Source organism: Leucoraja erinacea, chromosome 17 (assembly GCF_028641065.1).
Source record: "Leucoraja erinacea ecotype New England chromosome 17, Leri_hhj_1, whole genome shotgun sequence".
NCBI lineage: Eukaryota > Metazoa > Chordata > Chondrichthyes > Rajiformes > Rajidae > Leucoraja > Leucoraja erinaceus.
Window position 1 is genome coordinate 39,932,562 of NC_073393.1, and position 17,581 is coordinate 39,950,142.

At 42.5% G+C, this 17,581-nt stretch overlaps 1 protein-coding gene across 1 annotated transcript in view; it reads left to right on the forward strand.

The window, feature by feature from the left end:
* The window catches only part of cpne7 (copine VII), a 172,050-nt gene that overhangs the window by 92,266 nt on the left and 62,203 nt on the right, over window positions 1-17,581 (forward strand). Inside the window, exons 9-12 of the mRNA XM_055649026.1 lie at window positions 1,880-1,969; window positions 3,919-4,017; window positions 11,420-11,506; window positions 14,309-14,368. Coding sequence (XP_055505001.1) covers window positions 1,880-1,969; window positions 3,919-4,017; window positions 11,420-11,506; window positions 14,309-14,368 — 336 coding nt within the window. The remainder of the gene's footprint in view (window positions 1-1,879; window positions 1,970-3,918; window positions 4,018-11,419; window positions 11,507-14,308; window positions 14,369-17,581) is intronic.

Below are 17,581 nucleotides of genomic sequence, written 5' to 3' on the forward strand. Positions count from 1 at the left end.
CATAACAAATAATTTTTAGTGCGTTTGTCTCTCAAACCCTACAGAGAGCTGTGATGTGCATTCAGAATAATAATTTTGAAGCAGGGGGTTGAAAAGCCTAATGAACATATTCTACTGCTAGTTAAAAAAGATTCTTCTTCAGAAGTTGACAGACCTCATTAAAGCTGTCTATAGTGGAACAAAATAGATTCCTAAAAATGAATAAAGATGCGTCAGAGAAAATTTATCAAACAAGAAGTGGTGTTGAGATAAACAAGGACATACTAAGGCAGCTCGTCCAAAGAAGTGGGTTTCACTCAGCAGATGGAAATAGAGACAGCAAATGTTTTTATGATACCATGTTTTATGTTTTTCACGGACCAGAGGACATAGGTTTAATCGAGGACCAGAGGACATAGGTTTAAGGTGAAGGGGGAAAGATTTAATAGGAATCTGAAGGGTGACTTTTTCACACCAAGGGTGGTGGATGTGTGGAACAAGCTGCCAGAGGAGGTGGCTGAGGCTGGGACTATCACAACATTTAAGAAACAGTTAGACAGGTACATGGATAGGACAGGTTTGGTGACATATGGACGTGCTGGCCAGTGTGGGCAAGTTGGGTTGAAAGGCCTGTTTCAACACTGTATCACTATGACTGTGCATGTGTGTGTGTGTGGGGGGGGGGGAGGGGGTGGGTGGGTGGGGGGAGGGGCAGGTAGTGGTGAATTGATCACGGTGGAAGATTAAGGGGAAGCTGCTACTAGTAGATTGAGTGGCATGAAAATAGATTCACTTCGCAATTTGTGGCAGCGCTTTGAATACATATTTATATCAATGTTGGAATATTTCTTAAAACTAAGCTAGAAAATAAAACAAAAAAACAAACTGCCGATGGATAGACTTAGCATGTCAGGCAGAAGGTAGAGGAATGGCTGACATTTTAGATCGAGACCTTGTTTCAGGACTGTTCCACCACCAGTCTGTTTTTTTTTGCTCCAGATTACAGCCTGTGCATCCTTTGGTGGAACAGTGCTGTCTTCAGATTTAAAGGAAATGTCAATGTAGGTTCATTGTAATTATACCAATGTAAGATTGTAAGCTGATGAAAATATTGCGTTAAAAAGAAAGGGCATTTTTTATTCAGTGACTTTCTGTGATCTGAAGTGTACTGCATGAAGTGTGATGGTAGCACATTCAATACTGGCGATGAAAATGGAATTGGATTATTGCTTAAATTGGAAAGAATTGAAGGATTATGGGGAAAGAAATATAATGAGTTCAATAGCTCATTTTTAGAACTGGCATAAATGTGATTGCTCGAATGGCCTGTATATAATACAGTACTGTCATTCTGCAACATATCTTTTTGAATATCTCCTTAAACCTGAAGGAAGATTTTACACAAAGTATGTACAGGTAAAATGTATGAAGTGTTAAAAGTCTATTTAAAATAGACTGGGTCAAAAGGATATACAAGGATTTGATGTCATATCATAACATTATCAAATATCACTTTATCATTAGAAATTGTAGCAAGTAATATAACCATTTACTGTTGAGCAAAATGATAATTTAGAGAATAAATTGAAAGAATTTCAACAAGTCAAAATGCTAAATATAGTTCACTTCGAGGTTGTGGAGCATACGAAGTATCAGTAGATTCATTCTATAGCCCACAGGCCATTTATTGACCAAGAAACGATTAGTTTTTTTGTGTTATTTTTAACCTGCTGGTTTATATGTTCATGTAAAGTGAAGCTCAGGTACTTTCTATGCCTAGTTTACCAATATAACAATGAAATAATCAAAACCACATGCAGCAAATCTTTGCTTTGGGTTGTTTGGCAAGGTTGACAAGTACTCACTGTGACATTGAGAAGTTTTTTTTATGCTTACCCAGGTTATCAAGAACAACTTGAATCCAGTGTGGGAGTCATTTAAAGTTTCTCTGAGTTCACTTTGTAGCTGTGATGAAAAGAGACAGCTGAAGGTAGGAATTGGTGTGGAATGCTGATTGTTACATGATTAATCAAAAGAGCACAGCAGAACTGAAGGCAATATTCACAAAGAATGTTTTTGTCAGTGCTATTGGCTCCCCATGCCCTTGAGATTTGGACAGAAGGTTGAAGATAATTTGTATAATTTCCCTGAACCTTTTTTTCTCTTGGTGACACTGTACAATATTTAGCTTATTCCCTCAATGTTAAACTAACCTCTAGATGAACCTTCTTGCAAGAAAAACTTTTTTTTTTAAATGACCATTGCAGCCAATAGCAGATTAAAATGCCACCTCATTTTATGCAAGTGAATGGTTATATGTCCTATTGTCAACTGTTAGAAGTAGGCACAGCTCTAATTCCGATGAGCATTATGCAGAAGTCTGTGCCAAGATTCTATCTTCGTTTTATTTTTCTCTTCACTCATGAGATGCAGATTATTGTGAAAAACCTGGTTAGTGTAGAATACTAGACTTCCATTGGGTTGTCTACCTTGCTTCATCTGCGCCACTACATTGAGGCAGCCACAGAGATCAGCGTTGGAATTTCAGTTGGCTCCGTCAGTGGGCCGACACATATTGATGCATACTGGATTAATGTTGATTTTAAATCAATAGCCTATTAAAGTCACCATTTAAATCAATTTAGTATTTAGAGTTTTTTCAACAAAACAAGTTTTGGAGTTACAGCGCGGAAACAGGTCTTTCGGTCCACCAAGTCCGCACTGACCAGCGATTCCCGCACATTAACACAAGCCTACACACTAGGGACAATTTACCCTTATACCAAGTATACAAGCCCAAGCTAATTTACCTGTAAACCTGAACGTCTTTGGAGTGTGGGAGGAAATCGAAGATCTCGGAGAAAACCCACGCGGTCACAGGGAGAACATATAACACTGCCCAGTCCATCATCGGCTCTGACCTTCCTTCCATCGAGGGGATTTATCGAAGTCGCTGCCTCAAAAAGGCTGGCAGTATCATCAAAGACCCACATCATCCTGGCCACACACTCATCTCCCTGCTACCTACAGGTAGAAGGTACAGGAGCCTGAAGACTGCAACAACCAGGTTCAGGAATAGCTACTTCCCCACAGCCATCAGGCTATTAAACCTGGCTCGGACAAAACTCTGATTATTAATAACCGCTTTCTGTTATTTGCACTTTACCAGTTTATTTATTCATGTGTGTATATATTTATATCATGGTATATGGACACATTTATCTGTTTTGTAGTAAGTGCCTACTATTTTCTGTGTGCTTAAGCAAAGCAAGAATTTCATTGTCCTATACAGGAACACATGACAATAAACTCACTTGAACTTGAACTTGATATATACTCCGTACAGGCAGCATCTGTAGTCAGGATCGAACCCGGGTCTCCGGCGCTGTAAAGCAGCAACTCTACCCCAGTGCCACCATGCCGCCCAACTAATTCGATTTATTTCAAGACAATTCATTTTTAGCATTTGAAACTCCACATTTATAATAGAAAACCTAAACCAAAAAATAGTTTTAAACTAGCATTCTTACCAATTGTCTGAATTTTCTTGGCACTTTTGAAGAAAGATTTTGGGGTAAAATAATCCATCAGCAGCCTGGATTATCCATATATCTTGGAATCTAAATGAGCATCTGAAACTAACTGAAAAATATATATTTCTGTGTATCAGTTTATTAAACTTCTTCAGCCATTTGTTAGTCACCTTAAAACTTGTTCAGATGTTGTTTGACCTTCATTTTAATTGTTGGTTCACAATGTTGAATGTTGGTAATACATTTTCTAGCAGGTCTAATCATCAACAAAGGATAGGCTGGAATTGACAGGACACTGCTCCCTAGATAGATGCTACTCCATTCACTTTCCACTCTTAAAATTCAAACATAAGGAAGTAAAAATTCCCTCACCTGATATTCAGTGTATTCTGTTTTTTTTTTTCAGTGTTTGGTCTGGGATTATGATAACCGTGGAAAACATGACTTCATTGGAGAGTTTTACTCGACATTTGAAGAACTGCGGAAGGCAATGGGAGAAAACAAGGTAAATGATGTTGAATTCTGAACCGGAGAAGATATCATACTGATTAATTGATAAAAGGTTACAGAAGACATGTAGGTGTTCATTTAGCTGGATTTCCAGACACATTTTTGTCAAATTCGATAAGAGTAGTAATGCCTCTATCACATGGACACACTGCACAGTCGGTAGATTATGAAGTTAATCTTTATACAATGGTGGTTTGATGCTTATGTAGCAACATTAGGCCATATTAACCCAGCGAATGCCTTGTATTAAGCCTAAAGGGGAAAGAACCTTCCCTACAGATCTTATTCTTCTTTGGCGTCTTGAATTACTTGCTGGTTGTTGGTGTTTGGAAGGAAAATGGATTGTGGAGATTTGATAGAGTGTGATATTGTTCCAGTCCACAAAGTCTCCGAAGAGCACCATGGCACATGACAACAGCCTTATTGTAGACAGTGACATCATAGACAGTGAAGATGGTTACAGCAGGTTCTTGATCAGCTGGGCAAGTGGGCTGAGTAATGGCTAATGGAGTTTAATGCAAATAAGTGTGAGGCATTGCATTGTAGTAAGTTAAACCAAGGCAGGATCTTCACAGTGAATGGTAGGGCCCTGTTGACTGTTGTAAAGCCGAGGGGACATAGTACATAGTACAGAGTTCTCTGAAAGTGGCATCGTAGGTAGATAAGGTGCTAAAGGAGGTTTTTGGTATATTGGCCTTCATCATTCAGGGTCTTGAGTATAGACGTTGAGATATTATGTTACAGTTGTAAAAATGGCCACATTTGTAGTACCGTGTTCAGTTTTAGTTACGTTGCTAATAGGAAGGATGTTGTTAAGAATGCAGAGAGGATTTATGATGATGCTGCCAGGACTTGAGAGGCTGAGATAAATGGAGAGGTTGGGCATGCTGGGACTTTATTCCTTGGTGACACAGGAGACTAAGAGGTGATTTTGTAGCCATGTATAGGATCACGAGCAAAATAGATAGGGTAAATGCACAGTCTTTTACTCAGGAGAGGGGGGTAAATATAACAGAGGACATATGTTTAAGATGAGAGGGGCAAGATGTAATAGGATCTTAGGGGCAACCTTTTCAATTAGAGGGCAGTGGGTATATAGAATGAGCTGCTGGAGGGGAAGGTTGAGGCAGGTACTAGAACAGCATCTAAAAGACACTTAGGCAGGTACGTGGATAGGAAAGGTTTAGAGGGATATTGGCCAAATATGGGCAAATTAGACTAGCTTGGGTGGCAAATCTTGGTTGGCATGAGCGAGTTGGGCTATTTCTGTGCTGTGTGACACTGTGACTAATTTAGTTCAAAAATGTGTTGCTGCCAGGCACACAGGCTTGGTGGTTATTCTTTATGTACTGATCGTGGCTTATTATTGTCTCATGTACCTAGACAGTGAACAACCTTATTTGCGTATTATTCATTGACCTTATGCCATACAATTATTCTCATGCCCATACCCAAGTACAACAGGTAGTGCAAAAAGAAAAAAATAATTAGAGTGCAGAATATAGTGTTACAGAGTTAGACCTGTAGAGTACAGATTAAAACAAATGTAAGGGCTACATTGAGGTAGGATTGGGAGATCAGGACTACACCTTCATCTTACGGTTCAGTAGTCAGAGAACAGAAGTGTAAAACATAATAGAGCAGAGCAGTTTAAGACCCAGAGAGTAAGGCACAACCCTGGGGTAAGGTGAAGGAGAGGGGCGGTGTGGGGCAAGGGGTCCCACCAAGACACTCTGTCCCCACATGATTTTTTGAGTGCACCTTTCCTCCATGTGCCAGCTATGTAAACCTGGGTAATGCATGTTAAGAGATGCTTGCAGAGATCTGTTATATGTTGCAGCCATAGCAGGAGCTGTTTGGCCGTACAGCAACAGGGCAGCTGCTTTAGAGTTGAGAGATATAGCATGGAAACTGTCCCTGTGGCCCACCATCGATCACCCCTTCACACCAGTTCTGTTATCCCACTTTCTCATTCTCTTCCTACACATTAGGGATGATTTTACAGAATCTTTGGGATGTGGGAGGAATCTGAATCACCTGGAGGAAACCCACGAGTCGAGATCCTTCACAAAGCTAGAAAAGGGAGGAAATGTAGGCTCAGTGTCTGTGGAAACCCAAATTCATCTTGGGCAAATGAGAGGAGAAAGAATGGGAGCTGGGATTTCAGTAGATTATCTTCTTAATGGCATCAACTGTGCACATCACGTTTGGAGGGTCCAGGATCACTGGAACCACAAAGTAATTTTCAACTTAGGTGGCATTCGACTATTTACAATGCTCATTGCCAGGAAACAATAAAGAGCCTGTCCCACGAGCATGCAACTCCATGCGGCAAGCGCGACCTAAAGTGCCGGTTCCACCAGCATGCGCCTCCATGCGGCAAGCGCGACCTAACATGATCTCTTGAGCCGTATGGCCTCGCGGTTCCGGTCCCACTTCGATCGGTGGAGCCGTATGGAGTTGTGCGGAGCTGGTCCCAACATCGCTCTGGGCTCCGAAAAAACTGACCGTGTTCAAAAATTCCGTGCGGCAACGGCCCGCCACCGTCTCGACACCGTACGCCCGTTGAACTTCGCTCGAACTTCACGTCACTCACTCGACCTCCGTGCGTACGGCGTCGAGGCGGCTGCGGGCTTTAGGCTGCGCTTGCCGCATGGAGTCACATGCTCGTGGGACAGGACTCATTCATCCTACAACTGTCCACTGCACCATTCTATTTTGAGGCCATTATGGCATCGTGGTTTCTACTTGGATTAACAGGATTTTCTTGGAGCATCTCGTTCCTCACAAAGATATGAAATCCTCAAGACAATAACATCCCATTGACAACAGGCGCCTTGGTACCAGTACACCATTTGTGCACACGACCAGTGTCTTAAAACAATGCTAACGTTCCCTGGAATGCTTGGAGAAGGGTGGCAGTGAACTGCTGAGCAGGTGTTGGATGTTAAAGTTGCTTCATACAATCTAACAATAATGCTGGACTCAGCCCTGACCAGTAGAAGCAGGAAGAGAAGGAGGAGAAGGAGGATGAGGAAGGCAAAGGCTGCTTTCTAGTTAGGCATTCAGAGGACAGTATTAATTTTTAAATAGAATCATAATTCTATTTGCAGTTTCTCAAAAATGTGGCTGCTGACTGGAGGACTTGCTTGGCTACCTTAGACTGATAAATGGCAAGTATTTTTATTAGAGATACAGCGTGGAAACAGGCCCTTCGGCCCACCGAGTCCATGCCAACCAGCGATCCCCGCACACTAACACTATCCTACACACACTACTAGAAACATAGAAACATAGAAATTAGGTGCAGGAGTAGGCCATTCGGCCCTTCGAGCCTGCACCGCCATTTAATATGATCATGGCTGATCAGCCAACTCAGTATCCCGTACCTGCCTTCTCTCCATACCCTCTGATCCTCTTGGCCACAAGGGCCACATCTATCTCCCTTTTAAATATAGCCAATGAACTGGCCTCTACTACCCTCTGTGGCAGAGAGAGTTCCAGGACCAATGTTACAGTTTTTATACCAAGACCCCTATACACCAAGCCAATTAACCTACAAACCTGCACATCTTTGGAGTGTGGGAGGAAACCGGAGATCTCGAAGAAAACCCACGTGGTCACAGGGAGAAGGTACAAACTCCATGCAGACAGCACCCACAGCCAGGATTGGACCCGGGTCTCTGGAGCTGCAAGCTCTGTAAGGCAGCAGCTCTACCGCTGTGCCACCGTGCCGCATCAGCATTGGTCATGTCCGATGCAACAGAATCCAGTGGCCCCCCCCCTAGACGTTGACTTTCATCAAATACCCTGCGTTCAACATCCAAAATCTCCACACTAACCAGAACATTAAATGGGGCAACTACATAAATTCTGTGCTAACAAAAGCAGCAAAGATGGTGGATATTTTGTGCAGAGTAGATCACCTCCTGATATTTCCACCATCTGCTGTCCGGTTTGTGTTATGAGGCGGGTGGGGCAGGGGGTCAGGGGAAACTTTTTTTTTTCCAGTGTCTTACCCCGCTGGAGATGTGATTGTTTTCCGGATCGTATCTCCGGTCGCTCTGCGGCCTAACATCGTGGAGCTGGAGGTCTCGTCTGACTGACTTTGAGCCCCACCGCGGGGCGTGGACTTAACATCGGAGCCCCTTCCTTGCCTGGGATCGCTCCAACCGTGGCCAGCAGACTTTACCTCGAGAGCTCGCAGTCGCGGGAGAGGCAGTGTCGGGAGCTACAACTACACAGACGTTCGACAAGGCCCGACCCGGGGTCCGATCGCCCGGCGCGGGGGAGCTGACGTCCCCCTGATGCAGGAACTGATCATCCCGACACGGAGGGCCCAAATGCCGCCGCCTACGGGTGTCAAGATCGTCCCGTCAACGGAGGACTCGAGACCCCCGACCGTGGGAGACAAAGGGAAGAGATTGAACTTTTTTCACAGTGAGGAATGTAGAGGGGTCACTGTGGTGGATGTTTATGTTACAATGTATTTTGTGTGTTCCGTTGCTTTGTTATTTGTATGACTGACTTGGCAAATTAAATTCCTCATATGTTACAAAACATACTTGGTTAATAAACTATTATTGTATTGTAATCTGTTGCCACCACATCAAATTCTTCCAGCTCTCTGCTTTCACCACAAGAACTGCAGCGATCCAAGAAGGCAGAATGAGAATTAAATGCCAATATTGAATTATTACAACTGTACAGTTCCTCATTTTCCTGCTGTTCCTAACACACCCTCCTTCTATTGCTGATCATCTTACTGTCCTCTGTAATTGAAATGACTCTAACCACTGCAATGTTTTCCGCTGGTTAATTTCCTATTTACCACAGCATCTTGATGCTGCACTCGGTCAAATGCTGCCTTGATGACGAGGGCAGTCACCGTGACCTTGTCAATGGAAGTCAGCTCGTTGCTCAATGTTGGGACTGGGGCTATGATGAGGTCTGGAGTAGAATGGTTCTTGATGAGCACAAACTGCTCATCATTGAGGAGGTCATTGCTGATTAAGTGCTGCTTGTTAGCTCTTTTGTTGACAGCTTTAATCATTTTGCTAATGACTGTGATTAGATTGATTGGGCAGTAAGTAGCCAAGTTAGATTTGCCCTGTTTTTGTGAACAGGACATACCTGGCCAAATTTCCACCTTGTGAATAGATACCAATTGGGCGGCACGGTGGCGCAGTGGTAGAGTTGCTGCCTTACAGCGCCTGCAGCGCCAGACCCGGGTTCAATCCTGACTACGGGTGCTTGTCTGTACGGAGTTTGTACGTTCTCCCTGTGGGTTTTCTCAGAGAACTTCAGTTTCCTCCCACACACCAAAGACGTACAGGTTTGTAGGTTAGTTGGCTTGGTGTAAATGTAAATAATTGTCCCAGGTGTTGGATAGTGTTAATGTGTGGGGATCACTGGTCGGAGTGGACTAGATGGGCTGAAGGGCCTATTTCCATGCTGTATCTCTAAACTAAGCCAATGTTGTACCTGTAATGGAACATCTTGAATGGAGGTGCATCTAATTCTGGGGCACTGGAAGGTCCATGGTGCTGCAGCCAACTGTTGTCTGGGGTGCCTGGGTTCCCAATTACCTCACTGTTTTATCATATCACATGGCATGAATTGAATTAGCTGGACCTTGGAGGGCAAGATGGGTTATGTATGGGGCACTACAGGCAGGACATGGTTGCGAATGCTCCAGCCTCTTCTATAGCAACCTTGTGCTGGACCCTGCCATTGATGATGGTGGAATCCTTCTTAAAGCCTCCTCCTGCCATAGCTGTTTTGTTGTCCACCATCATTCACCATGAGATACAGTGGGGCTGCAGTGCTTTGGTCTAATCAATTGTTTAACTATTCAATGTGTTTTTTACTGTTTAACATAGATGCAGTCGAGTTTCTCTCTGCTGTTCTCTGATCATTTTTGACATGTCAGGTGGCACTCCCTACATTCTTTCTGCACCTCTTATTGAATCAAGGTTGATCCCCTGGCTTGATTTATTGAGATACAGCATGGAAACAGGCCCTTCAGCCCACTGAGCCCATGCCAACCCATTCACACTAGTTCTATGCTGTCCCATCTACTCGCAACTACTCCCTACAAACTGGGTGATTTACAGAGACAATTAGGCGAGAAAGCACACGTCTTTGGGAGGAAGCCAGGCACCCAGAGGAAACCCACAGAGGCACAGGGAGAACATGCAAACTCCACTGAGACAGCACATGACAGCGGCACAGTGATGCAGCAGTAGAGTTGCTGCCTTACAGCGGCAGAGACCCCGGCTTTGATCTTGACTACGGGTGCTGTCTATACGGAGTTTGTACGTTTTCCCGTGACCTGCGTGGGTTTTCTCCGGGACGTCCGGTTTCCTCCCACACTCCAAAGACGTACAGGTTTGTAGGTTAATTGGCTTGGTAAAATTGTAAATTGTCCCTAGTGTGTGTAGGATAGTGTTAAAGTGCGGGGATCGCTGGTCGGCGCGGACTCGGTGAGCCGAAAGGCCTGTTTCCGCTCTGTATCCCCCAACCAAATTAAACTAAACTAAACTAAGGTCAGGATTGAAGTGTGAGGCAGCAGTTCTCACAGCTGCACCACGGTGTAGGCATTATGGGGACTGGTAGTGTGAGTGATACGCTCGGCCATGAGATATTATGAAATATACAGTGCAAGATCTGGCAGAGGATAGTGCAGCACATGAATTCAATGTTAAAGTCAAAGAGAGAAGGGAAAGCACTTGCCACATTGTTGTTGTAAGGGCATGAACATGATTTAACGTGCGGTGGCAAGTTTATCACAGCAGCATCATACCATTCGAGTTACTTAAGTGGGGAGACAGACAGCAACATGCATTCCTCATAAAGCTAATGGTGGATCTGCACCGCACTGACAGAGTTGTGCCCTCTCTTTTATAACCGCTGATCTTACGTGTGTTTTTGGCCCAATAGTTGTTTTGTCATTAAATCTCAACGCATATTTGTGAAAACACAGCCTGCTACATATGTAAATGTTTGATCAATATAATTATCAGATAAAGGCCTAAACAGAATAGTGACTGTAGTGAAATTCAACATTGGGTTAGTGCTCATCTGTTCTGAACTTTGCTCCACGCAATACATCTGTTGTTTTATGCTATGATCTAACTTTTAACGATATTCCCCACTGTTGGTTTATTCAACTTGATGCATGCTTTGTGACTGTTTAAATGCTTCCATCCTCAAGTAACACATAGCCGGTCTTCAAATACATGGCAAGCAGTTCGTCAACATGTATTTCTCGACCCAACGGTACATCATATGACGTTTCAAAATGCACTTAGAATGACAAATGATGTGTTGTGTGTGTCAGAGTGGCTTATGTAATTATTTCATAACACGACTGGGGCCTTCTCTCTCTTCATCAGGTCCACTGGGACTGCGTTAATCCAAAATATAAAGCCAAAAAGAGGCATTATAAAAACTCTGGAACAGTCATACTGAAAGATTGTAAGGTAAGATGAACAGGAATGATATGGTTCAATGGCACTTCATGGTCACTTGTACCGAGGTGCAATGAAATGCCTCTTTTGCATATAGTTCAGTAAAAGTGTTTAACCCATTGTCCCAGGATGTGAGTTTACCCAAGAGCTCTCCCGAGTTAAAAAAAAAAATCAAACTCGTGGTACCACATAACGAGTATTTTTTTACTCTTGGAAATTTTTCACACTGTTGAAAAAACTTCATGAGTGCCCGCGTTTGCCGAGTACCCGCCGTTAGCATAACGAGCCGCTACGAGGCATTCACGAGCTCCGACGTACCCGCTACGTTCATTCTACGTAATTACCACAAGTTTGATTTTTTTTTTTTAATCGGGAGAGGTCTTGGGTAAACTCGCATCGTGGGACAGGGCCTTTACTATACTATAAAGCACAATCTTAGTAGAAGTGTATAGGAATGGTACACTGAGGCTATATATAAGAGTTAGCGTCTTTCAGATTACTGCAAACTGTTTATTTTGTATACTTTATCCAGAAAAATCTCAATTGAAGTCTCCTCCTAACGATCACAACCACTGGCAAAGTAGCTCCATCCAGTCTGGGGAAATTATTCATATGACATGAGTTTGTTTGTTCATTTCAAAACAATTCGAACATACGAATTAGTGGTAGGAATATGCCATTTAGCCCCTTGTGTCCGTTCTTCATTCAAAAGTATCACAGCCGAGCTTTGACCCAGAGGACCGGTTCTCTTATCTCTAAGTTGAGTTTAGTTTCGAGATACGGTGCGGAAACACGTCCTTCGGCCCGCCGTGTCCGCACCGACTAGCGATCCCCGCACATTAACATTATCCCCGTACACACACTAGGGATAATTTACAATTTTACGAAAGCCAATTATCCTACAAACCTGCACGTCTTTGGAGTGTGGGAGGAAACTGGAGATCCTGGAGAAAACCCACGCAGGTCACGGGGAGAACGTACAAACTTCGTACTGACTGCACCCGTAGTCGGGATCGAAACCAGGTCGCTGGCGCTGTAAAGCCGCAACTCTACCGCTGTGCCACCATGCCGCCCTATTCCCTTGATTCCCTTAATATTGACAAATCTATCAGTCCAGTTCTATATCTCTCTACGTCATCCGTCTATATCTCTAGTTTCCTTTTCCCTTGACTTTCAGTCTGAAGAATGGTCTCCACCCAAAACATCACCTATTCCTTTTCTCCAGAGATGCTGTCTGACCCGCTGAGTTACTCTAGCATTTTTGTGTCTATCTTTGGTTTAAATCAGTATCTGGAGTTCCTTCCTACATGTCTCAATGTCTTGTTAGTTCGGTAGATTGAAAACAACTGTTTTATTGGCAGCCAATTTCACACAATATTCTGATGGAAATTCAGAAGAATAGAAACCTAAAATTCACTAAAATCTTTCCCCGTACAGTTTGTGCTGTGTGTGAATTCCCAACATGCTGATGCTGCCTATGAGGAAACAAAACCCTGAATTAAAGAATGATAGCTGAGAAAGGGTTATGAATCGCATTTATTCAATAGTATAAGATTTCTACCATCGGTGTTATGCATTTTTTATGAACAGGTTTCTAAAATTATGCAAGGAACTTCTACCAAAAGAGATGATCCCAACTAATGTATTTTGTTTCAGTCAGGCTCCACAGTCAACAGAAAATCAGGAGGAGTCTATATGAAAGACATTTTGATTTTTAAATGGTGCTTGCTATTAATTAAAGCAGCCTGCCGCAATTGTATCACATTTTTGCTGTACAAAACGTGCATTCAAAAATATTGAGGTTAAAATTGTGATAGATTTGGGAGGTCAAATATATAGTTAATGGAAAGACCATTACTGGAAGGGTGTAGCGGTTTTGGAGAGGATGCAGATGAGATTTACTAGAACGCTGCATGGATTAGAGGCTATTAACTGTAAAGAGAGGTCAAAATGGTTTCTCTTCAGCGTCGGATGTTGAGAGGAGACTTGATAGCAGTATATAAAATTCTGAGAGGCGTAGATAGGGTAGATAGAACCATGAATAGAGGGCCTAGTTTTAAGGTCAGAGAGGGAGAGTCTAAAGGAGATGTGTTTTTTACACAGTGATTGGTGGGTGCCTGGAACGCGCTGCCTGGAGTAGTTTTTGAAGCAGATGCGAGAACAAGGGCCTTTTAGAGAGGGACTTGGATATGTACAAATGGAGGAGTATGGATCTAATGGCGCCTCTTGCATACTGTATGGACTCAGTGAGCTGCTCTGTGCATATTGTACTGGCCGGGGTGATTGTGCTTTATGCACTGGGTGGTCTTGCCGAGCTGTATGCAGAACATGTATTTCACTGTACCTGGTACAGGTGACACTGAAGAAACTATTGAACAACGTGCAGGCATGATGTTCGGCATCGTGGGCCGAAGGGCCTGTTCCTAAGCTGTACTGCTCTAGGTTCCACATGCAACAGTCAGATTGTATCTTCTAATGAGGGAAGACAATCAGAGAATCCAAACTGCGGAGTGACACTTGATCTCTATAAGCCTTTGAGTAAATTGTTACTCATTTCTGTCAAAGAATACTTTTGCTCGCAAACATTAGCAATGAAACAGTACCATTAAAATAAAATCAATCAGAACAAGACGCCTAACCTATTTGGACCTTGTAATGCAAAATTAACCGGTGTTATTATTAATTATCAATCACTTGAACAGGTTGAGAAGTTGTTTACGCTGGCCAGGCAAGATTATTAGTCATTATACATTGTGTGTTAAAATGATTTATTTTTCTTGGACTAACAAGTTGTTTTTTTTTTTTGTTTTAAAGTTGCACAGGGTATATTCATTTTTAGATTACATAATGGGAGGATGTCAGATTCACTTCACGGTAGGTCATTATGTTTTTAAAACCACTGATTCTGAGAGTTCATGTTTATCTGCCCTTGAAGATGAATGCTTGATGTTACTTAAATTGTTGACAGTGAATATCATTTATAGGTTTGCCACAAGTTTAAAGGTGTAATGTTAATTTTCGAAATCCAAGTTAAGGGTGAATGGTTGCAAAACTGTGAAATATTTGCACTTTATTTTTGTTGTCGTTATGGCTACGTGATGAAGAAAGATATCATTTATCTGAAACGTCCACAAAGAGGAAGCAGTTTGCACTAATTACGAGTTTGCTTTTGTATTATTAATTAATTAATTTTGATGTAAGGTGAGGAGCAACTCATAACTGCAAAAAGGCCTTTGTTGCCTTGGGTTTTTTCAATAGTGAAAGATGACTATTAAAAACCTTGGCATTTCATTCCCACCTCTTAAATATTACTTTCGTCAATCAATGCCATGTGACTAATACTGTTGGGTAGGAACTTCTCGGAATTTGATCCAGTGAAACTAAAGAAACAACAGTAAGTTTCTGGAAACAAGATACAAGCTGATCGTTGAGGAGGTGTCCATTCCACGTATCTGTTTCCCTACTCTTTGTTTTGTAGTAGCATTAATGAATTTGGAAGATATTGTTGAAAAAAACCTTGGCATGTTCCTGTAGTCCATTTTGTAGATGGTTAACACTGATCGTGGTGGAGGCAATGAATGTTCAGATGGTGGAAGAAGTTCTTTGACTTTTAGTTTTGCTTTGGTTTAGAGATATAGCGTGGAAACGGGTACCTCAGCACACTGGGTCTGCACCGACCCCTGTATTTTAACATTACCAGGATTAACATTAACATTAACATCACGAGAATTCGTGAACAACTCGGGAAAGTGGGACATGCCCCTAACTTGGACTTTCTTTTGTTAGAGCTATGCAATCCTTGACCAATAAGTCTGAATTGCCACTTTCATTTCACTGCACATCACGTATGTGTATGTGACAAATAAACTTGACTTGACTTGACTTACCCTACACACACAAGGGACAATTGTACATTTTATACCAAACCAATTAACCCACAAACCTGTACATCTGGAGTGTGGGAGGAGACTGAAGATCTCGGAGAAAATCCACGCAGGTTACAGGGAGAATGTAGAAACTCCATACAGACAAGCACCCATAGTCAGGATCGAACCCGGGTCTCTGGCGCTGTAAGGCAGTAACCCTACTGCTATACTGCTATGCCTTGCATGACATTGGACATCTTAAGTATCGTTGAAGTTTCACTCTTGCAAGACTAGTGGAGAGTGTTCCATCACATTGCACCTTCTATGTGGCAGAAAAGCATCCTTCCGACTTTTGTTACTCGTGGACATTTTTCATCAGGCTGGAAAAAACGTCCCGACTTGCCTGATGCCCGGAGTACCTACGGCAGGCATAACGAGCCGCTACGATATATCTACGGACTCCTACGGCCTCCTACAGACCCGTTACGAACATTCTGCGAGTTTGAATCAAGGGGAAAACTCGGGAGAATTCATGAACAACTTGGGAAAGTGGGACAGGCCCTTAACTTGGACTTTCTTTTGCTAGAGCTATGCAATCCTTGACCAATAAGTCTGAATTTATAATGGTGTGAAAATGCACAAGTTATTTGGTGCGTGAGGAACTCTTATAACAATGTCCAGGGATCCAGAGTCTTTGGCTACAACCTTAACCACATTCCATTGTGACAGGCATGTCCATAGCAGTCTTGATTCCCATTAACATCAATGTTTCTCGTACTGTTTTTTGCTTGGGTTACACTGGCAGTGAAATTCAGCACGTTGTAATGATGCTGTCAGTTTGGTACTTGGTAGATGGAATGACCTTTAGATTGGGACTTGGATCAACATGTTTCACTGGCATCCCAAACCTGATACAAGTGAAGCAGCTGGACAAACACATGCCAATAGATTTGCAAGAATCCAAATGGCAACTTTGAATGGGAACACATAATTCGCTCTTCTTTCAGTCCGTTCCAATTTTAATTTTACTCTTAGTTGTGTTTATTAAACTAACAATCTTGCATGGATCTGCAGAAGAAGATGGACAAAGTGTCGATGATTAATTTGAACAAATAATTTTCTGGCTATAATTCTTCTGACTATCTCTTTCTGCTGAAATATTCATCATGAAATTCAAATTCATCTGGAACAGGTGGTATTACTGAAAATATTTTAGATAGGCTCGATAAGACCATAAGATATAGGAGCAGAATTAGGCCATTCAGCCCATCGAGTCTACTCCACAATTCAATCATGGCTGATTTAGTGTCCCCTCTCAACACCATTCTCCTGCCTTCTCCCCATAACTTTAGATGCCCTTTCTCATCAAGAACCCATCAATCTCCAGTTTTAAAAAATACCCAATCAATTGATTTCCGCAGCCATTTGTGGCAGATTCACCACCCTCTGACTAAAGAAATTCCTCCTCATCTCCTTCCTAAAGGTATTGTATTGTATTTTAATGACCACACAGCCAGGCTGGTGGAATTTGTTATCTGTACAGCTCGGTACAGGTTCCAACATTTCATCAAACATTAAACATATAGCATAGATATACATAAAAACAGATGCATTACATAATACATAAGGGCCAAGCTTATTCTTATTTGCGGCAGTGCGGAAGACTGTTTTCAGGCAATTGTCCTGTAGCCCTCAGTACTGAAAAAGGGTGAGTAGGATCAGAGATGATCTTGCGGGCTCTGTGTAATGTCCGTTTGTGGTAAAGTGATTCAAGGGATGGTAGGGGTAAGCCAATAATTTTAGATGCTCTGTTGATGATGCGCTGTAATTTCTTCCGGGAGAGTGAGTCGAGATGGTATGTCCTTTTGTTTTGAGGATGTGCCCTCTGGTTCTAGGCTGGAAACATCTCTATTACTGCAAACATCTTCTCCACATCCACTCTATCCAGGCCTTTCATTATCTGGTAGGTTTCAATTAGATCCCCCTCATTCTTCTTAACTCCAGCGAGTACAGGCCCAGGGTCTTCAAACACTCCTCATACATTAATCCAATCATCTCCAGGATCATTCGCGTAAATTTCCTCTGGACCCTCTCCAAAACCAGCACATCCCTCCTCAGATATGGGGCCCACAATTTGCCAAATGTGGCCTCACCAGCACTTTATAAAGCCTCAGCATTACATCCCTTATTTTTATATTCTAGTCCACCCGAAATGAATGCT